This window comes from Copadichromis virginalis, linkage group LG5 (genome assembly GCF_057382275.1).
Source record: "Copadichromis virginalis isolate Kocher_CV1m ecotype Utaka linkage group LG5, C_Virginalis_male_GT1.1, whole genome shotgun sequence".
NCBI lineage: Eukaryota > Metazoa > Chordata > Actinopteri > Cichliformes > Cichlidae > Copadichromis > Copadichromis virginalis.
The window spans coordinates 2644304-2670770 of record NC_140622.1 but is presented as its reverse complement, the minus strand read 5'-3'; the positions used below and the strand labels follow the sequence as shown (position 1 = coordinate 2670770).

The 26467-nt window shown below is 42.6% G+C and overlaps 1 protein-coding gene across 3 annotated transcripts in view; it reads right to left on the bottom strand.

Moving 5' to 3' along the window:
* The window catches only part of LOC146708743 (receptor-type tyrosine-protein phosphatase gamma-like), a 372141-nt gene that overhangs the window by 129917 nt on the left and 215757 nt on the right, over positions 1-26467 (bottom strand). For all 3 annotated transcript variants that reach the window (XM_085455573.1, XM_085455574.1, XM_085455575.1), the window contains exons 3-5: positions 19496-19678; positions 15332-15480; positions 2636-2731 (exon numbers count right to left, since the gene is read on the bottom strand). In XM_085455573.1, coding sequence (XP_085311699.1) covers positions 2636-2731; positions 15332-15480; positions 19496-19678 — 428 coding nt within the window. The remainder of the gene's footprint in view (positions 1-2635; positions 2732-15331; positions 15481-19495; positions 19679-26467) is intronic.

The window sequence follows — 26467 nt, the reverse complement described above, 5'->3', positions numbered from 1 at the left end:
AATAAAATAAACAGCAGGTGTAAAGGTCTTGCTTGATGGATAGATAAAGTTGGGTATCCACTGCGCAGCAGTGAAAATGTATTATGTACCTTCTGATACTACTGCCTAAGATAAGCATGTATAATGCAAGGGTGTGCGTGAAGAATGTCAAGAACTCATCCCTGACTCGAAGTGGATACTCCACCCTTTTCTGACTGAGAACCATGGCCTCAGATTTGGAGATGCTGATCCTCATTCCCGCTGCTTAATTCCAGTGCGACCTGGAGGCCATCAACCGATGAAGCCAACAGAACCATCATCTTCGAAAAGCAGAGATGACATTCTGAGACCACCCAAGTGAAAGCCTTCCATCACTTGGCTTTGCCTAGAAATTCGCCTAGAGATTCTGTTCATAAAAATTATGAACAGAATCAGTGACAAAAGGGCAACCCTGGCAGAGCCCATCACCCACCAAGAACGAGTTTGATTTATTGCCGGCTATGCGAACCAAGCTCTTGCAATGGTTGTATAGGGATCAAATGGTGTAGCAATGGGCCAGACACCCCATACTCCCGCAACACCTCCCACAGGACACTCCGAGGGACACGGTCGAATGCCTTCTTCAAGTCCACAAAACGCATGTAGACTGGTTGGGCAAACTCCAATCCACCCTCATGTATCCTGAAGAGGATAAAGAGCTGGTCCAGTGTTCCGTGACAAGGGCGAAAACTGCATTGTTTCTCCTGTATCTGAGATTCCACTAATGGACGGACTCTCCTTTCCAGCACTCTGGCATAGACCTTCCCAGGGAGGCTGTGATACCCCTGGAACACACCCTCCGGTCCATCTTCTTAAAGATGGGGACCACCACCCCGGTCTGCCAGTCCAGGGGTACCGCCCCTGATGTCCATGCAACATTGTAGAGACGTGTCAGCCAGGACAGCCCTACAACATCCAGAGCCCTCAGGAATCCAGGGCGGACCTCATCCACCACAGGGGCTCTGCCACTAAGGAGTTGATTAACTGCCTCAGTGACCTCACACCTGGAAATTGGCGGGTCATCCAACTCTGCTTCTTCTACATTCCAGTGTGTGAATGTGTGTGTGAATGGGTGGATGACTGGATATGTAAAGCGCTTTGGGGTCCTTAGGGACTAGTAAGGCGCTATATAAATACAGGCCATTTACCATTTACCATTCTATGGAAGACGTGTCAGTGGGATTAAGGAGGTCCTCGAAGTATTCCTTCCACCGCCCAACAATTTTCTCAGTTGAAGTCAGCAGTGCTCCACCCGCACTATACACAGTACAGGTAGAGCACCACTTTCCCCTCCTGAGTCGCCTGAAGGTTTGCCAGAATCTCTTCTTCAGCGTGGTGGCTCCCTTCACCTCTGGTGTCCATCATTTGGTTCGGGGGTTTACTACCATGACAGGCAACAACCACCTTGCGGCCGCAGCTCAGTGCATCAACTTCGGCAATGGAGGTGCTGAACATGGTCCATTCAGACTCATTCAGATGTCCCCAGTCTCCCTTGGAATGCTGTTGAAGCTCTGCCTAAGGTGTGCGTTGAAGATCTGGGGCGGACTGGGGCCTCTGCTAGACATTCCCAGCACACCCTCACTGTACGTTTAGGAGCACCAGGTCTGTCCAGTGGCCTCCCCCAGCTCAGCCCCTCTCTTTACCCGAGTGTGCAGAACATATGGCTGGAACATATATGTTTTCAGAAACATTGTGTGTATTTTTAATCATAACTGTGGTTTTACATGGCTGGTATATTGTTTGAAGTCCACACTTTCAACACAAGTTGAAATGGAGACTTTGTGTCAGGGCAGGCGGAGAGGAGGATCCAAACGCAGGACTCAGACACTAACTTGACACTCAAAAACCTCAGCTTTATTGCTGGTACGAAAACAAAACATGAAGTGACCATGGAATATGGAGAACCGAAACACACAGGCATAATCTGATGGTACGACGCGACACTGAGCACAGGAAAACACAGGGCTAATATACACAGGGTGGTAATCAGCGAATGGGCAACAGGAGGGAGACACAGCTGGGAGAGATCAGGGTTAACGAGACGGGGGGAACCAAGCTGCACACACTAACATAAGACAAAGACTTTCACAATAAAACAGGAAACATGAATTACTAAACAAGCATGCAGACTTTACATTGAGAGACAGACAAAGAATGACACATGGAACCTGAACTAAACGTGAGATATAACTGAGAACAAATCCTTAAGCACGGATAAACAGAAACAAGAAATAATAATCATCGTCACTATGAGAATAAGAAAGCAATCCATGAAGCAGAATTAAACCGAAATATAATAAACTCAAAATACTGGGTCCAACGGACCCAGAACCGTGACATTTTGGGTCACTGCATCTTGTTGCTGGAGTTGCAATATGAGTTCACAAGGCTTAGATGTCCCTTGTAACATAATGTTAGACAGTCTGCTAGATGTCTGCACTGTGTTATTGTATCAACAACCTCTGATATGTCAGTACAAAGCTTGTACTGACAGAATTTTCTTTTTGCAGTGAGTTCTCCTGTAAAACATTAATGATAAATTCCCAACCCAGAAGAAAGAACATGCACAACTGAAATCTACCTCATCTTTCGAGTAAGTAACATAACCTTTTCCTACCTGGAAAAAAACAGCCATGGCTGCAATGATTCTCTTCTCTCTGAGTGCTGCAGTGAGACTTTCAAAGTCATCTGAGTTATACATGTAGATCTGCATCTGTGGAAAAAGAAAAAACTGACATTAGTTTGTGAGACAGAAAACTAGTGAAACCATGTTAATTTATGGTGCTGTGGCTCAGGAGGTATAGCAGCAGTTCACATGTTGTAGGTGTACAGACACCCAAAGCTGCCATGAAATATATATTTAGATTTATATACAATTTTGGCCACTTAGTTATGACGTTCCATGTATGTCCTGTGCGCTAGCATCTCGCACGCTGGTGCAATGTGAAGGATTGTCTCAGGGGCATCTTTACACAGCCTGTCTGCTTTGCCTGGTGTGGTAGACCACAGCCTCTCTGGATCTTAGAGCTTGCTCCTGTGCTGCCTCTGTGCTGTCTTTTAGTCCAACTTTATCCACTGGTAGGATTTCTGGATGCCAGCCACTTACTCTATCTGTTGGTGGTACATACTGTGCAGGGACCTGTCCTTGCATGGTTCTTCCTCTTGCTCCTCTTCTTTTTGGGATTTCTCCTGCCTGAGGTGTTCACTAAGCACACAGTTGGTTGTGACGATCTTCCTGATGTACTCATTGATGTTCATTGTTTCATCCTGGATAGTGGTTCTGCGGTGGTTTGCAATGTTGCCTTCAGATAGAACTGAGAGGATCGCACTAACTACCTTCCCTCTCTTTGTTACCATCCGACTGCACTTCTCCACTCCAAATAACATTGCTGTATATCCTGGTGGTGTGGAACAGTGAATCAATGTCTTGTTCACTCTCAGCATCGAGCTTCAACCATGTTAAGGAGGTGGCTGACAACTGCTCCCTTCCGTAGTCAGTGTCGGTAGCCAGTCTTGTCAATGATCTCACTGAGAGGGTTCAGGCCTATGCAGAACAGCAGTGTGGACAGAGCATCTCCTTGTTAGTTAGATACTTAGTTGGCCTCTAATGTTGCTGAGTTCCTAGTGAAGGCTCTGTTTCCTTCACCCTCCACATTTTCTCGAGCTCTTCTCTGAGCCCTTGGTATTTCTCAAGCTTCTCGTGTTCCTTCTTTCTGATGTTGGTGTCATTGGGAACCGCTACATCTATCACTACGGCCATCTTCTTCTGTTTGTCTACCATCATTATGTCCAGTTGCTTAGCCACCACCATTATGTCCGTCTGTATCAACAGGGGATATTGAATTCTATAAGATAAAGCCATATATACACGTGTATCTGATCTTCTATCAAAAGTTATAGCTATCTTTATGAAGGATATCCTCGTTCATTCTTGGCATACAGCTTGATGTCATCCATGTAGAGGAGGTGGCTGACAACTGCTCCATTCCGTAGTCGGTATCCGTAGCCAGTCTTGTTAATGATCTCACTGAGGGGATTCAGGCACCATAGTCTGGAGTGCCACAACATTGGTGGGAATGCAGATGTTCAGATGTTCTGGCCGCGATACTTAAGTATCTAGCTATCCCTACAGAAGACGAGCGAGCATAAGGTGAGTAATACTTTATAAGGGAGAAGTGTGTGAATGGGTGAATGACTGAATGTAGTGTGAAGCGCTTTGGGGTCCTTAGGGACTACAAAAGCGCTATACAAATGCAGGCCATTTACCATGCAGGCCATAAGGGGCACATAATTTCAAATGCTACATTTGTATCAGCTCAACAAATATCAGTAAACACAATGTTTATGTGCAGCTTGTTTCACACCGTATTTGCCACAGTAGCTAAAAATCCAGCTTCTGTTCAGAGACAGAAAAGAGTGAGAGCTGACTTCAATCAGAGATGGAGAAAGATGTAAGAAAGACAGGACAGGAGAAGAAGAAGAGCAGTGTTCAGAGGCATTTGATAAATTGCTAATTAAATGTATGCATGTAGTTTCTCATTTTTTAAATCAGATATTAAATCTGCACATGATGTGAATTTATGATTTTTCATTTTGTGAAACATCCTGCAAAAAAAACCTGATGTATATTAACACTTCGTAGTCTAGTGCAGTGAATTGTTTTAAGGTCTCTGCCTTACAATATAAAGCACCTCATGGTAATTACTGTTTTGTAATTTGGTGCTAAATAAATCATACTAAATTAATTAAATAAACAGTTTGGCTCACGGTAACATGATGAGTTTATTGAATTTAGTTGTGTAAGTTCACAAAGAGCAGTAAACTTCAGAGTAGCTGCAGCAGCAGGTCTGCTGATCACAGCCTGTACACTAAGAAAATCTACTGGAGCTCTCAATAGAAATTATTGTCAGTTTTCCCTAGAGCCACTAAGATTGTATGGTTCCTCCATTGGCTGAATCACATTTTAATCCCCGAGTGTGCTAATGTTCCTGTTGAGGTCTGGAAGCAAAGCCACGCTCTACAATGTAGGCAACAGAAAATTGGGCTATTTAAAAAAAAACCTTCTTTTTCATGCTCATGATATTGACTGAAGTAAATGATTGAATCTCATTGAAACATTAATTCTCCCATCCATTTACAGTTTAGTCACAGACCATCGGCTTATCCACAATGTGCATATACAAAGCACCAGATAAAAAGCTGTTAGCCTCTCAGCTTTCCCAGCTCCACTTATTGTTAACAGGACACAGGCACTCTCTGACAGAGACAACTACACTTTTCGATGAGACTAAAATAAGCACAACTTTCAGCAACAATAGCCAACTGCAGCCACACGATGGAAATAATGCAAATGCACAAATTGACAGGCAGTGAGCTTGATGGCAGTGCTGCCTGTGATGAAAGGAAAGAGAAGAAAAAAAAAACTCTGAAAGTCTCTGTGTGGTCAACAAGTGACACAAATCATGCCCCTATCGTGTGTCCCAATCAGAGATAGTCAGGGGCGGCACCTCTATGATTGGCCGTGCTCCTGTACTTGTCCCATAGTCCTTTGTGTGTACGTTTGAAAGTGCAGGTGGAAGAGGGGGGTGAGTAGCTTGAATAAAGTGATATCGATTCATGAAATCCTGAATCGACTTTTAAATATATAAATGCATTTTGCCAGAAATGCCAGAATCTCAGCAAACACCAAACAGCAAATGAGAGCAGGTAAACAGATTCCACACAAAGAGGTAAACATAGACCGGACCCGAAGCATCAGAATCAGCTTTCTCTTTCTTGGCTTTCTCACCCAACGGACATGCCGTTGGGGCTGAAAGCCGGCAGCTCACTGATTCTGATGCTTCGGTTGGTCCTTCGCTTTGTGTTTGTGTCTTTTTTGCATCTACAGGGAGTGCAGAATTATTAGGCAAGTTGTATTTTTGAGGAATAATTTTATTATTGAACAACAACCATGTTCTCAATGAACCCAAAAAACTCATTAATATCAAAGCTGAATGTTTTTGGAAGTAGTTTTTAGTTTGTTTGTAGTTTTAGCTATTTTAGGGGGATATCTGTGTGTGCAGGTGACTATTACTGTGCATAATTATTAGGCAACTTAACAAAAAAAAATATACCCATTTCAATTACTTATTTTTACCAGTGAAACCAATATAACATCTCCACATTCACAAATATACATTTCTGACATTCAAAAACAAAACAAAAACAAATCAGATTAGATTAGATTAGATAGAACTTTATTAATCCCTCGGGTGGGTTCCTCTGGGAAATTCGATTTCCAAAAAAGCACAGCACCGACAGAAGTTACAGAGTTATACACACACACACATATATATAAATACAGAGACAATATAAATAAAATATACGAAGGGGATAAATAGAATAAATAGGAATAAAAATAAAAATACAAGTGAATTGCACATTTCAAGTATTGAGTCTATTGCACCGTTGACTATTTACAAAAGTATTGCACAAGGTATTGCACAGTGAGGTGAAGAGGCACTACAGCTTAGTTGTTCCCTCCTTTGTCCTCCTGTTTCCCCTCCCTCTCCCCTCCAGAGAGGAGTTAAACAGTCTGATGGCGTGTGGGACAAAGGAGTTTTTAAGTCTGTTAGTTCTTGTCTTTGGGAGAAGCAACCTGTCACTGAACAGACTCTTCTGGTTGTTAATGGCCATGTGCAGAGGATGCCTGGCATTGTCCATAATGTCCATCAGTTTCTTTAATGTCCTTTTCTCTGCCACTGTCACCAGAGTGTCCAGCTTCATGCCGACCACAGAGCTAGCCCTCCTGATCAGTTTCTCCAGCCTGGATGAGTCCTTCTTTGCTGTGCTGCTCCCCCAGCACACCACAGCATAGAAAAGTACTCCAGCAACCACCGACTGGTAAAACATCATCAGGAGCTTCCTGCAGATGTTAAAAGACCTCAGCCTCCTGAGGAAGTACAGTCGGCTTTGGGCTTTTTTATACAGGTGCTCTGTGTTGCATGACCAGTCCAGTTTATTGTCCACCCACAGCCCGAGGTACTTGTACTTGTTGACCACCTCCACCTCCTCCCCCTCTATCTGAACCGGCAGTGGACCTGCTCTAGACCTCCCGAAGTCCACAACCAGTTCCTTAGTCTTTGAGGTGTTGAGTTGCAGGTGGTTTGTGTGACTCCATGCGACAAAGTTCCGCACCAGACTTCTGTACTCCTCTTCCTGATCATCCCAGATACACCCCATGATGGCCGTGTCGTCTGCAAACTTCTGAATGTGGCATAATTCAGAGTTGTAGCAGAAGTCAGAGGTGTACAGGGTGAAGAGAAGAGGGGACAGCACAGTTCCCTGTGGTGCTCCTGTGCTGCTGACCACTGTGTCAGACGTGATGTCCTTCAGCCTGACGTACTGTGGTCTGTCGGTGAGGTAGTCGGAGATCCAAGCCACCAGGCAGGGGTCCACCTCCATCCTGTTCAGTTTTTCCTGAAGCATACAGGGCCGGATGGTATTAAAGGCACTGGAAAAGTCAAGAAACAGGATCCTGACCGTGCCTTTTCCCCCATCCAGGTGTGAGTGGGCTCTGTGTAGGAGGTACAGGATGGCATCCTCCACTCCGACACCCGCCTTGTATGCAAACTGTAGTGGGTCCTGGGCATGTTGTACCTGTGGTCGGAGGAGGTTGAGGAAGAGCCGCTCTAGAGTCTTCATAAGATGTGACGTCAGTGCCACCGGTCGGAAGTCATTCAGCTCATTGGGCTGGTTCTTTTTGGGGACCGGGACGATGCAGGATGTCTTCCATAGGGCGGGCACTCTCCCCAGTCGCAGACTGAGGTTGAAGACTCGTTGTAGCGGCTCCCCAAGTTCAGCAGCACACGCCTTTAGCATCCTAGGACACACCTTGTCTGGGCCTGCTGCCTTTCTGGGGCGAAGCTTCCTCAGTTGCCTCCTGACCTGATCCACTGTGACACTGGGAGATGTTTGGGAAGAGGGGAGGGGGGGAGATGTCTTGCTGCTGAGAGAGGGATTGGAGGAGGGGGGTGTCATGGTGTCAGGAAGGGGGGGAAGCGAGGGAGGTAGGAGAGTGGGGATTGGACTCTGTAGTGAAGGTGAGGGTGGGGGGATTGTGGGCTGGTCAAACCTGTTGAAGAAGTTGTTAAGTTCGTTTGCCTTCTCCACAGTCCCCCCCACTGTGCCTTTCTTGGTGTTGTGGCCTGTGATGGTTTTCACACCAGTGAAATCAGCGACCAATATAGCCACCTTTCTTTGCAAGGACACTCAAAAGCCTGCCATCCATGGATTCTGTCAGTGTTTTGACCTGTTCACCATCAACATTGCGTGCAGCAGCAACCACAGCCTCCCAGACACTGTTCAGAGAGGTGTACTGTTTTCCCTCCTTGTAAATCTCACATTTGATGATGGACCACAGGTTCTCAATGGGGTTCAGATCAGGTGAACAAGGAGGCCATGTCATTAGTTTTTCTTCTTTTATACCCTTTCTTGCCAGCCACGCTGTGGAGTACTTGGACGCGTGTGATGGAGCATTGTCCTGCATGAACATCATGTTTTTCTTGAAGGATGCAGACTTCTTCCTGTACCACTGCTTGAAGAAGGTGTCTTCCAGAAACTGGCAGTAGGACTGGGAGTTGAGCTTGACTCCATCCTCAACCCGAAAAGGCCCCACAAGCTCATCTTTGATGATACCAGCCCAAACCAGTACTCCACCTCCACCTTGCTGGCGTCTGAGTCGGACTGGAGATCTCTGCCTTTACCAATCCAGCCACGGGCCCATCCATCTGGCCCATCAAGACTCACTCTCATTTCATCAGTCCATAAAACCTTAGAAAAACTAGTCTTGAGATATTTCTTGGCCCAGTCTTGACGTTTCAGCTTGTGCGTCTTGTTCAGTGGTGGTCGTCTTTCAGCCTTTCTTACCTTGGCCATGTCTCTGAGTATTGCACACCTTGTGCTTTTTGGGCACTCCAGTGATGTTGCAGCTCTGAAATATGGCCAAACTGGTGGCAAGTGGCATCTTGGCAGCTGCACGCTTGACTTTTCTCAGTTCATGGGCAGTTATGTTGCACCTTGGTTTTTCCACACGCTTCTTGCGACGCTGTTGACTATTTTGAATGAAACGCTTGATTGTTCGATGATCACGCTTCAGAAGCTTTGCAATTTTGAGACTGCTGCATCCCTCTGCAAGATATCTCACTATTTTTGACTTTTCTGAGCCTGTCAAGTCCTTCTTTTGACCCATTTTGCCAAAGGAAAGGACGTTGCCTAATAATTATGCACACCTGATATAGGGTGTTGATGTCATTAGACCACACCCCTTCTCATTACAGAGATGCACATCACCTAATATGCTTAATTGGTAGTAGGCTTTCGAGCCTATACAGCTTGGAGTAAGACAACATGCATGAAGAGGATGATGTGGACAAAATACTAATTTGCCTAATAATTCTGCACTCCCTGTAGATTCTGAGCTGCAGGTTTCGTCTCTCTCCAACCAAAATTCACTGAACCAGCAGCAAAAGAAGATCAAAACTACACTTCCCATTTGATAAATGTCGTCCTTAATTCCCTCTGACTTTTGCTGTTTTGCTTTTATCACCATCAGTGTGATAAAATCACACTTCATGCACAGCTCTCTCTGTGTACTTCAAGAACAGTTTCCCATCTCAAATCTCTGTTTTCTGCATTATTCATTCGGTTATTACCCACCAGTCTACCATTGTTTACAGCGCTCTCAGCCGCTGTCCTTTTTTTTTTTTTTTGACTTTTTTACTGATTTTTTACTGATCTTGGACAAGAAAGCCTAATTTCTGCTGTTCAATACTGAAGAAATTTGTACTTTTTAAAATTGCAGAATAATTTTAAAGTTATCTGCTATAAAATCCCAGGCAAGGAAAATCACCTTCATGTTTTTCTGTGTTTTATCCTCAGTTACTTTGACACAAAGGCATCTGCTGTGATGCTTACACTTTTGATAAAGTCTCGCGAGTGTCAGTTGTCTTTTTATAGATATAAAAATATGGAAATGTACTGATACATGATCAGAATTATAATATTTCTGGCTCAGGCAAAATCAAAGTCAAAATCAAGAAGGTTGGCTACTGTTTGTCCGTGATTTGGACAGCGCAGCGTGTGTTCCTCACACAGGGGAAACAAATTCTGTCAGGGAGACCTACCTTGTACTTGTGCAGGTGAAGCCAAAGGGAAGACATGCTTTATCATATTTTCTAGTATTTGGATTGGAAGGAAGTTGGTTTGGGAACATATTTGGCAATGCTTCATCTCCTGCTTTGCGGTTGTGTGGGCGCCCCAATGTCCAAGCATTTTTTTGTTGTTATTGTTTTTCACATTCATACCGCACCCCCCTCCCCCCTGCAATGGCTCTGCACCCCCCTGTGGCGGAAAGTGGAGTAGTCGAGACACCCGGCTGTTCCTGTATCACTGGAAATCGCGGGAAATCATGTAGTCATGCAGCTGTTACTCTGTGGAAGGTATATCACCTATGTGGATATCAAAATGTTTAAATGACTGAAACAGAAACTCTGGAAGGCTGTGATTGAGGAGTCACGATGCTGCTATCTAGTTACCCACATAGCAAGGAAGTCCGGCCCAGATCTGGTATCAAGCTGGCACTGCTGGCTGACTTCTGGCATGATAAGATGTATGTCATCCAGATATGGGCCAGGCGTGGCATAGATGGCACTGTCTATGTGATGGCATGCCATATCGGGCTCGATTGTGATTTGGTTTATGTGGCCCAGGCCCATAGAAAACAGGTCTAGCCCTGATCTGGCATCAAGCTGGCACTTCTGACTGACTGGTGTAATGGCAGAGTGTATGTCAACCAGATGTGCGCCATGTCTGGCAATGATGGCATTATTTATGTTCCTATTTTCCTATTTGAGAAGACCCATATGCCATGTTGCAATACTATACTGTTATGGTAGCTAACGTTTCAAATGCATGTTTGACAGGTTTGTGAGTGTACACTTTATCCAAAACCTGTAGCTCAGGAGGTAAAGCATGTCACCTCCTGATTGGAAGGTTAGTGGTTCGATCCCTGGCTCCTCCAGTCTGCATGTCAAGAGTCTGAATGTGTAAGAATGTAGTTAGGAAGCACTCAGTTTAAAGAAGATGTGTGATTGACTGAATGTGGAATGTTGTATACAGCACTTTGAGTACTCTGGGAGACCAGAAAAGTGCTATATAAGAGTCACTCACTATCTGAACAGAGTTTCGTCATGTTACTTTCGCACTATTTTGCATGTTCTGGCACATGTTGTTAGTACATGGCTTGATTATTGTACACATTAGGCTGACATCTGGGTCCAGAGCTGAAACTGTTCTGGGCCAGCGCAGGACCAGCAGTGTGTCTGCAACTGGCCTTGTGCTGACCCATGTGTGGACCACATCTGGCAAACCAGATCTGGGGCACCAAAGGGCGGTCATTCTTTTGGGTATGTGGACCATGTGTAAGCACACTGTGTGGGCTAGGTCCGGGCCATACCAACTTTGCTATGTGGGTAAGTGCTGCGTGGAGCTGTTGACTGTTTACATGTGGAAGCCACTCATTGTTTAAACTTTGTGTGGGCTGTATGCTGTACAATCACACAAAGATAAAATTAATATTCTTATAATATTTTAATAAAATATTATAAGAAAATGTGACACTGCGTAGTATATGCAGAATATAATAATTTGAAAAAAATTATCAAAAATTATCAAAAAGCAACTCACTATTGATATGAAATGGAAAATATGGGTGACCTTGCCAGTACTTTTATTTCAGTGGTTTAGATATGTTTCAGGTGTGTTGACCCAGGGTCATATCTAAAACATGCAGGACACCAGCCCTTTGTCCACCACTGATATAAACAGACACAGTAGTACTTTTGTTAGTGTAAATTTCCTCATGATGTTAAATCTTGAGTATTGACAGTGAGAAAATACTATTAATGTTTGTTGCAGGTGCAGAACGCTGTGATGAGTGGAAAGACGAGGCTTGCATGTACAGACGAGCAGCGCAGGTGGAATGCAGGGACAGAAAAGAGGCTTGAATCCAAACGTCTAAGACAGATAAACTAAGATGTGCAAAATTAAAAAATGGTTTAACAGGAACAAACTATCGCTAAATCTAAGTAAAACTAAAATTATCTTATTTGGGAATTCCCTTAGAAATGCACAAGTGCAGATTCATGTAGATGGTGTGGAAATTGAAAGAATACTTGAACATAAGTTTCTTGGTGTGATTATAGATGATAAATTAAACTGGAAGTCTCATATAAATCATATACATAACAAAATTTCAAGAAGTGTCTCAATCTTGAGTAAAGTAAAACACATTCTGGACCACAGATCACTCCACATTCTCTATTGTTCCCTGATTGCACCGTATTTGAATTACTGTGCAGAGGTTTGGGGCAATACTTACAAATGTTCGCTATCATCAATCTTTATATTACAAAAAAGGGCCATAAGGATAATCCATAAAACTGGTTACAGAGATCATACAAATCCACTATTCTTAAAATCAAAAATTCTAAAATTCACAGATCTGGTTCATTTTCTCACAGCACAAATTATATATAAAGCAATAAATAACCTGCTTCCTGACAATATTCTAAAAATGTTTTCTAAAAGGGAACGGCGATACAATTTGAGGGGGGAATTAAATTTAAAACATCCTCGTATCCGTACAACATTAAAAAGTTTTTGCATCTCTGTGTGTGGAGTGAAGCTGTGGAACAGACTAAGTAAAGATATGAAGCAATGTCCAAGCATGGCGCAGTTTAAAAAGTGGTTTAAGGATATGGTTTTTACAGGGTACAGGGAAAAGGTAGAGATTTGATAGGGTGTTCTTGTCTAATATTTTCATGTGTGTGCGCATGCACGGGTTTGTTGGTATGGATATATATATATAATTGTAGGCTGTGTATCCTTGAGGTGTTAATGGGGTTATTGAAAATGTGTATATGTGCGTATGTGTGTATATACGTATGTATGGATAGATAGAAACATAAATGTGTATATATTTAAAAAAAAAAAAAAAAAAAATTACACATAACATATAATGTAATTGCAAGGAGGTATTTCTGTAGTCTATTGATACTAGATAGTGGAAAAGGGGTGGGATTAAATAAGCTTATGCTTCTTCCTGCTCCTTTTTGAACATGGACGTTATTTGGAGTTGTGGTTGCTCGTTTTCCTTTTGTTTGCTTTGTTCATTTGTCTCTTTTAATTCTATTTTTTTTTTTTATACTTTTTCAACATGTTCAAAATAAAGATTCAATCAAAATCAAATCAAAGATAAACTAAGACAGACGTCACAGGGCAGAGCAACAGTGCAATGTGAACTCCCAGTGTGCACCATATCACCTTGCACACCAAGACTTTATTGATAGTTCAATAAAGTCTAGTGTTAGCAAAGCACCAATGAAACCTCGCCATCACTGCAACAGTAAAGTTAGCAATTGAGCTCATCCTCGAACAGGTAAAGCCGCTAATTACAGCACAAAGTAAACGATTTTTTTGTTAGCAACGAGTGAACGCTGGCTCTCACTTTGAGTAACCGGACTGCGGAAGTACTGGTCTGTCATGGCAGCCTACGTATGTTCTTACAGAAACCTGTGGGTCAATAGCAAAATGCCAACCAAAAACAAACATTATATGATAACTAGTGCTGTCAATAGATTAAAAAAAATTAACTAACTAATCTCACAATTTTCTGTTATTAATTGCGATTAATCTCAATTACTTTATTAATAGCCTGGCTCCAATTACATTTTTTTATTCTTTATATTTTAAGTAATTATCGTTGTTCACCGAAGTCCAGTGGTCTCCGGTGAGAGTGACATTCCTTACTTGCACAAGCTTGCTGGACTGCTGAGCCCTCTGGTCCCCATACAAAGTGTGCAGTCTCGACACAATGGTTCCTCTCGAGGGCAGATTGTAACACTCATCTCCTGATGCAGCACGAATGACTTCTCTCAGTCCATCATCTTCTACTATGCTAACTGGTCGGCAGTTTTTAGCTATCCAAACAACCAAGGAATTGGTTACCTTTTCTCTCACATTTTTTGTTATTCGTCCACAAGCACCATACTCCTGAAGCGTAGACTGGCGAGGTCCCGTAGAGGTGGATTCAGTTGGGTGTTTTGCTCTCAGGTGATACGCCAGTGATGAACTGCTTCTGTGGTACTTGAATTCAGCGTTGCAAATTGTGCATCTTACTCTCGTTTTGTCCAACAAGCCATCAGGCAACTTCTTAAAGAGAAACTTTCCACCCAAAAGTCCGCCCTCGTCCATGCTTGCATGTGTTAGCTAGTGTTAGCTAGATAGTAGCATGGTGTCACTTCTTCTTCTTCTTCTTCTTCTTCTAATCATTTCTGTCAGGCCAAACGCCAGCATAGCACACTGTTGCCCCCTCCTCCAGAGGTGCTCATGAATTTAAAGGTCTTAGATTACAGGAAATTAATAAAAAAACAAAATCAGCGTTAAATTTTTTTAATGCCTTAAACATTTCGCGTTGATCTTAACAATTAACGCGATAATTTTGACAGCACTAATGATAACATTTGACATTTGCTTGCTTAGGAAGCGGGGATAGTGACAGCGACAAGAGAGCGAGATTTGAGATGTGAGATTTGTGACATTAGCTTGTTTGGAGTGTGTAGTTGGTTTGTAGTGTAGTATTTTTTGTTTGTTTTTTGTATTATGTGTCAAAACAATAAGGTGGCTGTTGAATGACACAGATGCTGGCCAAATAGCCACGACAGGGACACTGAAATGTAAATGCTGTCTCTGCGTGGAAAACAGACAAAGTGATACAGCTCCTGTTGTCAAGTCTTTGGGTCTAAGGCCTGTCCCTCAGTCTCGTGGTGGAATGGTACAAATAATTTGTGTAGCACCTTATTATGACACCTGATAGTTCTAAAGGAAAAAGTTTTAAATAGTTGCACAAAAGACACCCCAGCCATTGCATGTATTTTTTAAGTTTGCACAATTCATATATATTTTTTTATAATTTATATTTGCATCTCAAGTTATAAAAATGATTCCTTAAATGTGTTTGTTTTCACAGTAAAAAAATAATAATTTTTGCCTACTTGGATTTTATGTTTTTCATGCAATAGAAAGTAAATGTTGTCAATACAATATGTCGAAATTGAAAAAAAAAAGTAAAGACATGTAAGGTTGTGCTGAAAAGAAGTCTACCAAACAAGGTAAGGTAAACACCTTTTAAAGGTGAAATATAAATGTAGTCAAAAATTATATTCAAACATTTTAAATTATATTGTATTTTTTTTCCTTAGAAAATTGAGCTTACCTCCACAGGATAACGTTGGCCATTGATACTGTGTTCAGAGCCCTCCGATCCATTGCTTGTACCCCAATGAAACTCTACTTTTTCTGCCTTAAACCTCCCTGGTAGACCTGCTCCCCGAACAAAGTAATGATCTTTCAACATGATGGCGACTGGAAGAAATACAGAAGAGGAGAGAAAAAAAAACAGTGATTACCCACATAGCAGGCAGGTCTGGCCCGCATCTGGTGTCAAGCAGGCACTGCTGGCTGACTTCTGGCATGGTAAGTGGTATGTCATCCAGATATGGGCCAGGCCTGGCACTGATGGCACTATTTATTTTCCTATTTTCCTATTTTAGTTAGAAGACCCAAATGCCATGTTGCAATACTATACTGCTATGGTAGCCAACGTTTCAAATTCAAATTCAAACCAGGTTTCACAGGTTTGGGAGTGTACACTTTATCCAAAACCTTGTAAGGGTTTACTCATGCTTCCCACTGGGTGGCTGTAGCTCAGGAGGTAGAGCAGAACACCTACTGGTTGGAAGATTAGTGGTTTGATCCCTGGCTCCTCCGGTCTGCATGTCAAGAATGTGAATGTGTATAAATGTAGTAAGAAAGCACTAAGTTTAGAGAAAGTGTGTGAATGTGGCATGTTGTATAGAGCACTTTGAGTAATCCAGGAGACTAGAAAAGTGCAATATAAGAATCAGTCCATTCACTGTCTGAACAGAGTTTCGTCATGTTACTTTTGCACTCCTATGTTCCGGCACATGTTGTTATTACATGGCTTGATTAAGGTACACATTAGGCTGACATCTGGGCCCAGAGTTGAAACTGTTCTGGGCCAGCACAGGACCACCAGTGTGTCTGCAAATGGCCTTGTGTTGGCCCATGTGTGGGCCACGTGTAAGCCAGATCCGGGCCATACCAAGGGTAGATGAAAAAAGTGAGCTTTGATTTATTACTTATCAGATTTTTCAGCAGACATGGAAATAATTTCTCTTTAAAAACAGATACAGAAACAAAAATGTGACATCTATCGATGACATGAAGACAATTTCAAAGGTTCCTTGAAACACCATCAGAATGTGGGCACGTGCACAGCATGAAACAGCTTTACATGCATAAATTAAAGAAACATATTCTAAGACATGCTAAATATAGGTCTGTTTCTCCTTCAGATTTTCTCTGAGGAATACATCCTCACTAAAGATCATTTCCGTCAGTTTCCATCAGCTTATAAAGCATATTCTCACATGTGGGGCTAATTTGCCAGGCAGAATTGTTTTTCAGTTGCTTACAGTGTCCCTTACAGGGTCCTTTGTCATTCTATTGCAATTTTCTGAGATATAGAGAGAATTGAAACACTATGCTCGCCTCTGTCAGTGCGCCCCAGGGCGGCTGTGGCTACACTGTAGCTTGCCATCACCAGTGTGTGAATGGGTGGATGATTGTGTATAGTTTAAAGCGCTTTGGGGTCCTTAGGACCAAGTAAAGCGCTATACAAATACAGACCACTTACCATTTATTTTCACATTCACAAGTGGTGTCAGGGTTAGTGCTGTGTGACAGGCAGGATGAGGCTAAACCCAAATGGGGCCAGCTCCTGATGGTTGCTGCCTTTTATTGGGAAAACAGTTCACACAATACACTAGTACCTCCCCTCGTAAACCCCCCCGGTTACAAAGACAAGGCACTGTATGTATATGTGTGTGTGTGTGTGTGTGTGTGTGTGTGTGTGTGTGTGTGTGTGTATGCAGGTAAGAATGTGTGTGTGTGTTTGAGTGAGTGTGTGAGAATGTGTGTCTCTCTGTGTGCATGTGTCTCTGTGTGCATGACTTCCTGCTCACCAAAAGGATCACAAAAGCAGGAAGCAACATCACAAGAAACAGATCTTTCAGATAGGATGTTTCTGCATAAAACCTCCCCCAGCACAGAGAGGAATGTCTTGATCCTATAGACTGGACTCAGACCTTACAAATTTAAGAAGCATAATGACAAACATTCAACAAATAGACTTAACAGCGGGTTCTCGGGAGGGGCCATGCTGACACCTGCTGCTTTCTTGCAGAAAACACCATGCCCCTCCCGTGTTTTAAATGCACTTTAGAACAGCACACAGCAACACATATGAGTGGGCGGAGAGAGGTATGGGTTCTTCCCCCCCGTTTTCTGTTCGGGAGGAGGAGTTGGCCGTCTGGTCGGGGTCTGGGATGCTGGGCCTCCCTGCTGCTGTTCTGTGTGTCTCCACGGTGGGCAAGTGCTGAGTATTTGTATATGTGTGCATGAGGGTGGGAATGCATGTTTGTGTCTGTGTGTGCCTGTTTGTCTGTGTGTATGTGTCAGGTCGGGTCTTAGACTCCACCTCTCTGGGAACATCTGAGGCCCCCCTGGTGTAGGGATCTATCTCCCACCACCACACTCCCTGCCAGTGGCTGATGCCCTCAGCTGTCAGTGCATTGGTGGTTCTCGGTATCCAGGGCTGGGGGCTCAGATACATACTAGCTCACTCCCGGTGGCTGCTTGGTGGGGCCTGGGCCCTCATAACAGCCCACTAGTCATGAAAACCATCGACATGATAAGCAAAGTTGCACAGATCATATAAATGTTAATTATAACTGCATTTATCAACCTGCTGACATATTTAGAGTTTTTCACAAAAATGTGTTAAATGTACACCTGAACTCTGAACTGCCCTTCAGGCCCAGGTCTAGGTCCACTCTGACACAGCTGGCTGCCGGCAGATCCTGCAGGCACATCGTCACAGCCCCCTGTAGCTTCTGCAATGTGGCTGCTGCATGACCCCCTGTCTGGGACTATCCTAAGCTCTTTCTAGGTGGGTTGCATGATTGTCCTCCTTGGGCTCTCGTGCATTGGGGGGCCTCAAGATATTTGGGGCCTGGATCTCCTCCATGCCTGCTTGATGTCCTGGGGGGCAGGGCTATGGCTCCCCACACCCACTATCAGATAGTGGAGAAACCTTTTGAATACAAAGGAGCTTGCAAAGAAAAGCGTCTGGACTTCTTTAAGTTGCTTGAAGACGTTTCACCTCTCATCCGAGAAGCTTCTTCAGTTCTAAGGTCAAATGGTGGAGAGTCCCAGATATAAACCTAGTGGGAGTAACCCCCACAGAGGGACAAAAGGACCCCCTGATGATCCTCTAATCGCCTGAGCCAAGGTGTGAAACTGGGTTTGGGTCCCAATCAGCCAGAGTTTCGGGTGTGTTCATTGTGAAACCTGGCCCCACCTTATCATGCGAATTCCTGAGGTCAGATGGCCCAGGATGTGAGTGGGCGTTAAGGCGTCTGGGAAGGGAACTCAAAACTGGATTATAGATGGCAGAGAGTTGGTGAGTCAAGCAACTTAAAGAGAGTCAGAGAGTCAAGCAACTTAAAGAAGTCCAGACGCTTTTCTTTGCAAGCTCCTTTGACTACGATGACCTGGATGACTGAGAACCTTCACAGACCTTTTGAATACAAGCGCGCTCATGCACACAGGTGTGCACAGACACATACTGTATCTTCCTTGGCTGCTGCGTCAAAGCACGTCATGCATTGTCGGTCTTGCGCGCTGCTCATTAACATTCAATATCTATTGGTCACTTACACTTATCTAGGTTCTTGCTGTGGTTTCTCTTGTGGTTGTTCTCTTTTTGCTTTTTTTTTCTTCCAGCAGGTGATCCAGCAGATTTTTTTTGTCTTTTCTCTCTGTCCCTCTTCCCCTCTATTTTTCTTCCCCTCTCCTTTTCTTGAACTTTTCTATTCTACATCTTTACCTTTCCTATTCCCCAGTCATGTCTGTTCCATTTGTAATATCTTAAAAGTTAAAAATAAATGAATTAAGTAATAATCATAAAGATCATTTAAGTGGACATGGCAAAGCCGTAATAATCCACTTGAAAAAATAAATCCACTGGGCATTTTTCTTGGCCTTCAGAAAATAATTCTGATTGCTACAGTGCCGAACAAACCACCTGAAAAAGCTGCAGGCCTCTCAGCTTGCCCAGCTAAAGTCAATGTTAATGTGAGAATTCATGCCCGTACAATGTCAGACAAGATACGCCAAGGTATAGAAATGATCTCCCCTCCTAAAGACAAAGATTGTTGTTGTAAAGGGAAGCATAAATCAAGAACAAAAAAAGAAACTTCAACAAAAGGACAAACAGAACATGTGTTATGTTTACCTGTTTTGCCAGTGTTCTTCATAGATGTCTTATTTGAAGATTCTATGTTAAAACCCTCCAGTGTCAGCTCCTGATATTCTCTGGATATTTTGGTATCCTTATCCACAATATTGATTGGTGACTGGTTTCTCTCTCCACATTGTGGGTAGGCAGATGCCCAGCCCTCATCTGGCCCATACATACCTGGGGAAAATAAGAAATACAACAGCATCTCATCACTTGAAAAAAAATGTGAATGCAAAACTGAGATATAGTCAAAAGTTTCAACACATCCCCTAATTTAATGTTTTTTCTCTATTTTCATGACGATGTATATTGTAGGTTCTTACTAAAGGTGTCAAAACCATGAATGAACACATATGGAATTATGTAGTAAACAAAAAAGTGTCAATAACTCAAAACGTGTTTTATATTTTAGATTCTTCAAAAATCCACCCTTTGCTTTAATTACTGCTCTTGGCATTCTCTCAATGAGCTCATGAGCTCCTGGTTTTTCAACAGTCTTGAAGGAGTTCCCAGAGATGCTGAACACTTGTTGACCCTTTTGCCTTCACTCTGTGGTCCATCTCATCCCAAACCATCTTGACTGAGTTTAGGTCAGGTGACTTTGGAGGCCAGGCCATCTGGCACAGCCTGGAGGTGTGTTTGGTGGTCATTGTCCTATTAATAATTAAATGATGGTCCAACTAAACCCAAACCGGATGGGATGGTATGTCGCTGCAGGATGCTGTAATAACCAGGTTGGTTCTGCTTGTTGCTTTTCTTAGTTGTGGTTTCTTAGCAGCTGTTTGACCATAAAGGCCTGATTCACAGTCTCCTCTGAACAGTTGATGTAGAGATGTGTCTGCTACTTGAACTCTACGTGGCATTTATCTGGGTTCTGATCTGAGGTGCTGTTAATGTGTCTCAGCTGGTGTCTCAGATGAAGTTATCCTCAGCAGCAGAGGTGACTCTTGGTCTTCCTTTCCTGGGGCGGTCCTCATGTGAGACAGTTTTGACGTAGTGCTTGATGGTTTTTGCACTTTGGGGACAAGTTTTAGCAATTTTCCGGACTGACTGACCTTCAGTTCTTAAAGTAATGATGGACTGTTGTTTCTCTTTACTTAGCTGATTGGTTCTTGCCATAATATGAATTCTAACATTTGTCAAGTAGGGCTGTCAGCTGTGTACCAACCTGACTTCCGCACAACACAAATGATGGTCCCAACCCCATGAAGAAGAGAAATTCTAGAAATAAACCCTGACATGCACACCGGTGAAGTTAAACCATTTCACGTGACTACACCATGAAGCTCATTGAGGGAAGGCCGAGGGTTTGCAGCAGTGTCAACAAAACATAGGGTGGCTACTTTTTAGGATTCTAAAATTAGTTATTTATCTATTTATTGTTTGCCACATAATTCCACATATCTGGCTTCATACATTTGATGTCTTCAGTTTGTATCTACAATGTAGAAAGTTGTAAAAATGAAGAAAAACCATTAAAAAAAAAGGTGTATGCAAACTTATGACTGGTAGTGTATATCAGAGCAAAAGGGCATTTCAGACCTCTCTGAAACCAGCTGACAGGAAGCACTGCTAAATTATGTGAATCCCTATCAAACATTCCACAACTGGGCAATGCTCACTGTCAGCTACCCTGAGCATCAATCAGAGGAAGCTGCTGAAATACAAACCCTTTTTGTTCATGAGGATTTCGGAAGATTTCAAAATGTCATTATTTGAGGGCAGGTTATATTCACAAATTCTGTTTCGTGAAATAATACATATGATATTGACCTCTATATCTGGTTTTGCACTGCTGACTCCTTTTTTCAACCACAACATAACTACAAAGGCCAGGACTGAAATCTCACAGGGCCCAGCTTTAACATCTCAATGTTTACTTAAAGACTTGGGGTGCATTCCAATAGTTCACTTTGTTTAGGAGGGTTTCTAACTGAGAGACATCAGCCAGACATATCTGTGTGGGGGCAGTAATATGAGCTGTGAAAATTCTCCAAAGATTAAGGAAAGGAGCATCATTGCTTCCTTTAGCATAGGATACACTGAACCATCCTTTATGAAAGGATAGGAGAAAATGGCGTCCCATAATTCATTGCGACGTAACAGCCCACCAGTCATGAAAACCATCGACATGATAAGCAAAGTTGCACAGATCATATAAATGTTAATTATAACTGCATTGCAACCGCTGACATATTTAGAGTTTTTCACAAAAATGTGTTAAATGTACACCTGAACTCTGAACTGTGAATTAGTGGCTCAATAATCCAGAAGAGAGAGAATGGTGCAGGCCTACAAACTAAATAAACAATCCAGTGTAAGCTCAGGCAAAAATGGTGCAATAGAGATAAATATTTGTTAGAGGTTGCTCGCTGTGTGCGCACTGCTGAGAAAAAAAAGTGGCTTGAGAAAAAGAAGCTCATTTCAATTAATTCCTGTCAAAGTGAAAATCCCGGTGTTATTGAGGAACAAAAGGTGGGGCTCACTTCTAAACACTCAGCGTGAGAACTGAATGAAGAGGCACTGAGGCTTTGAGCCATCAATGCAAAGTGCCAATTATGTGATCGTTCTGATAACTTCTGATAACTCTTAGTAGCAACTATCACTACCACCACAAGGCATAAGACATATTTTTTCTCAGCATTAGATTTTGGACAGTCTGTGGTACTGTGGCAGTTTAGTGCAGACGGCGTAATTCACATTTGCGTGACTAATTTAATTCTTCTCCTGAAAGTAAAGGTTTTAAAAATACATATGCACAAGGCAAGCCACCAAATGACACTCCTTTACTTAGTACATTCAGTTTTTTAACATCAAATGAATGCTGTGTGCTGGTTAGTTAATGTTGCCCTAGATCTTCCTTCTACTTTAAAATTCCAACTTTTGCAATGAAATAAGATTTTTCACTGCCTGTTCAGTGTGGCAAAGTAAAATGCACACTGTGTAGTCTCTGCACATTGTAGTTTTGAAGACAGTAGTTTTCCCACTAAGGAGAGAGTGTAAAGCTGTTCCATTTTCAGTGCATCGCTTGTCTGCACAATTGCCACACCCAGTTTTCCTTGACTTCAGTGAATTGCATGAGCTGAATAAAACATTATTAACATACAAGTATAGTATATTCATATTTGACTGAACATTCATATGTGATGGAATTATTGACAAATTAAGTATAACATAGAAAAGAAGAAAATGTCATTAAGTAATTTTAAAGTTTAAACCCTGTTTTAAGTCATGGATTTAAAAAAGTCAGTTAGAGAGGAGATAATAAGGTGTGGCTTGAATGATTGTATGTCAGCAACAATGAGTTCCCACTGCAGGTTCAGAGGCAAATGTGAACCTGCAAATTCTGTTTGCATTTTTTGTTTTTTTCTCTGCTCATTTCTGACGTGTTAGATTAAAGAATCAGAAGGGAAAAGTGCATCATCAGATCTGGTTGTGCTCATTCTTACCTCCAACCTGCTTTCTAGCAAAGATCAGAACAAGGTCAGCATTAGCTGTTAATTATACAAGTATAATTCAGGTGATTAGATTATTACTTTGTGATTATTATTATTTGATTCCACTTTTCCACTTTTGCCTACTAAGTTGCTTTAAGAAAATATCCTGCAAATAAATTCTAAATTGTGCCCATTCCCTTTTAACCCTTTGTGAAACAGTAAAGGGGAAAAACTGAGATACGCAGGGTGGACCTCCAGACACCAGAGGCTGTTAAAACCAGACCCCTCACCCATCTATCCAAGCTCTGCTCTGCCTGCTGGGTTAGACTCATAGGATCCACACATCCTGCATTGGGGTGCTGGTTCCACAAATTTATATCCACCACAGTTTTTGGCTTCCACACACCATCACTACCTTCAAGTGAAGTCTGCGCCACATACTCCCATTTAGATAAAAGCTGTACAGTGAAGATCACTTCCTTTGATTTCTTAAGAGCATTTGACATAATCTAGTAGCTGCTACCGGAAATATATGTAATTATCTGCCATCTCATGGGTTACTGACTACCTGACATAAAGATCAAATTATGTGAGACTTTGTAGTGTCCACAAAGGACTACAGTCTCTTCTTTCCAGTTCACACAGTCTCTTTCCCTGTTCACAGTTTCAGTTCCAGTCATCTAGTTGTGGTAATCGCAGATATAGAAACATCTTTTACATAACATGCTACGATTATCTGTAACATAGATAATATGACATTGTACCGTATTTTACGCACTATAAGGTGCACCTAAAATCCTTAAATTTTCTCAAAAATCAAAAGTGTATGAATATGTATGCATTCCTGTTGTGCTTACTGACCTCGAACCGATTTTATGTGGTACACGCCACTCAAAAATCTGTCAATAAATGGTTAAGTACGACTTTGGTAAGCTACGAAGCCGCACCGATTGATGGATTGTTGGAGCATTACGGCTACCGTAGTCAGGAACCTCGTGGAGTGATCTGGGTCCAAACTCCACTTCAGCTCCCAAAGTCAGACAAACACTGCGGCATCACTGAGAGTTAAGAACTCTCTAAATTATTTCATCTTCAATAAAATGATGAGTGTTAGTGCTTTACCAGGTGTAACAATTAAGTTTAACATCCAGGCATCCACGAAAACAGAATTTATTAAATATAACAGAGTTAGAAGTTAGCAGAGAGTTAGCTTGCTAGTTTCCACCTAAGCATGATATAGCATGTTCTGACGGAGAGATTTATGAAAAAATTAAAACGTACAGCTCTGCTATCACTTCCAACAGAAAACTAAACAGCAGTGACGTTTGTAGGGTTACTGAAGTTGGGCTAGCTAGCATATAATGATGTGCTATGTGATCGCTAGCGACACAGCTATGTTAGCATAAAATAACATAGCTGTTGGAGCTCAGTCTGGGGGGAGTTCGTTTTTTCTCCTCGTCTTTCCTCATGTTGTGCATTTTCCATTGTTGTTCGGTTCCGGGTCGTTCCATGCTTGTGCGGCTGACCGGCCAGCTACCCAGCCTGACCTGTTTCCCCAATGTGATGTTTGTGTACGGTCGGCAAAGTCAGTCTCTTAAATGCCCCTTGGGGATAAATAAAGTGTTCTGAATCTGATAAACACAGTGAAGCTGAAGGATGAACGCTAACTTTTTCCACTCGATGAAAGTTAACATGAGGGTTCCCGATGGTTAAGGACAAATGCAATCGGATGGCAGGATGCTGTAAACAGACCAAACTTCAGGCAGGAGAAAAACTGAGATAATCCATCCACAATACGAGGTTAGTCATTCACATACTGCAACAACATGGGAATAGAGCAGCTGGAGAGAATTCAACATTAATGAACCATTGGTACAGAAGTGGAGGAAGCAAGAAGTATGAGTTGAGTAAAGTTTGACATATTTGACTGTTTGGTTTCGCTTAATGCGCCTTATAATCCAGTGCCTTATAATCCAGTGCCTTATAATCCAGGGCACATCGTTCATATCTCTCTCTACAAATTACCAACCAGGCATTAAATCTGTTCGGACCAGCACCTACCACCCTCTGGCTGATGGAGCGGCTGAAAAAGACTTTGAAGTCCATGAGTCATGAGTACAGGGTGGGCCATTTATATGGATACACCCAGGGCTGGACTGGGACAAAAAATCGGCCCAGAGTCTGGAGAGGTTCGAATGTCGGGACTATGACTGGCGATGGTTGAATGTTGTCAGTGCGTATGCCCCACAGGGTGGATATCAGTGAGAGGACAAAGAGGATTTCTGAGTGACTTGGATGAAGTGGTAGAGAGTGTTTCTGGGGGGACACAAAGAAAGAAGAAAATGACCTGCACTGAGTCGCTATACAGAGAGATCGAACTGGAAAGAATTTGCAGCAAATTAGTGTTCTTAAGAATAGATATGAAAAAAGTGAAGGTGGTGTGGTGAGGGTTAGACAGATTATAAATGATTATATCACAGGGACAGCTTACATTGAGCAGCTTGGAGGGAAAGTTAGCGAGACAATGCTAAGATGGTTTGGACAAGTGCAGAGGAAGGATAGTGGATATTATATTGGACAAGAAGATGCTGAATATGCAGCGGGCTGACAGGAGGACAAGAGGAAAACCATAGAGAAGATTTGTTCATGTCTGGCTCTGTGGTGGGAGGTGAAGGGGTGTGGTGGAAACAACATCTTAGTGGAAGTGTGCCTTTTTTTTACCTGTCCTGTCTGACACTGTAGCAATCAGAATTATTGTCTGAAGGCCAAGCAGAATGCCCAACAGATTTACTTTCACAAGTGGATCATTACGGCTTTTCCCAACTAGTCCACTTGATTGCCATAGTTTGTTCGATCTTCATTATGTATTTATGTATTTTTACTTTTAAGTTATTACAATTGAAACAGACAGGAGCGGGAGATAGGAAAGGGGAAATGAGGGCCAACAGGAGGAGAGGGAAAGAAAAAAGGAGAGAAAAGACACTAAGTGTGACTTTTTCTGTCACTTGTCTTTCCCTTCTGTGTGTGTGTGTGTGTGTGTGTGTGTGTGTGTGTGTGTGTGTGTGTGTGTGTGTGTGTGTCAGTGGTGGAGGTTGAAGGCTGCCATCATCCTCTCAAGGAGAATTTTGTTTTCCAAATTCCTTCACGCTCAGTTGGACATTAAAGTGGGATTAATGGTTAGCGGCATGCTGACTGACGGGGTCAGTCGGACATGGGACGTGGTGTGAAATCACTTCTCTGTGGGCCTGTGACAAATAGCTGACAGGATGGCCATTCCTTCTAAGAAAAAACCTAGCCTGAAAAGTATCTCCTTATATAGCATGTCTGACCATGCAATCCAAAAAGAACTGCATAGCATGCCAGAGGAATTGAAAACTGGAGCATGCACAATTGAGGCAAATGGCCAGAGACCGACCACACATGGAGGACAGCAAAGACAACTCATAGGTGTTTAAATTTGGGCCCGCACCTTCAGAATCAAGACATTGAGGGTCATAATCATGTTTTATCATTTAATAGGTGATCCCCT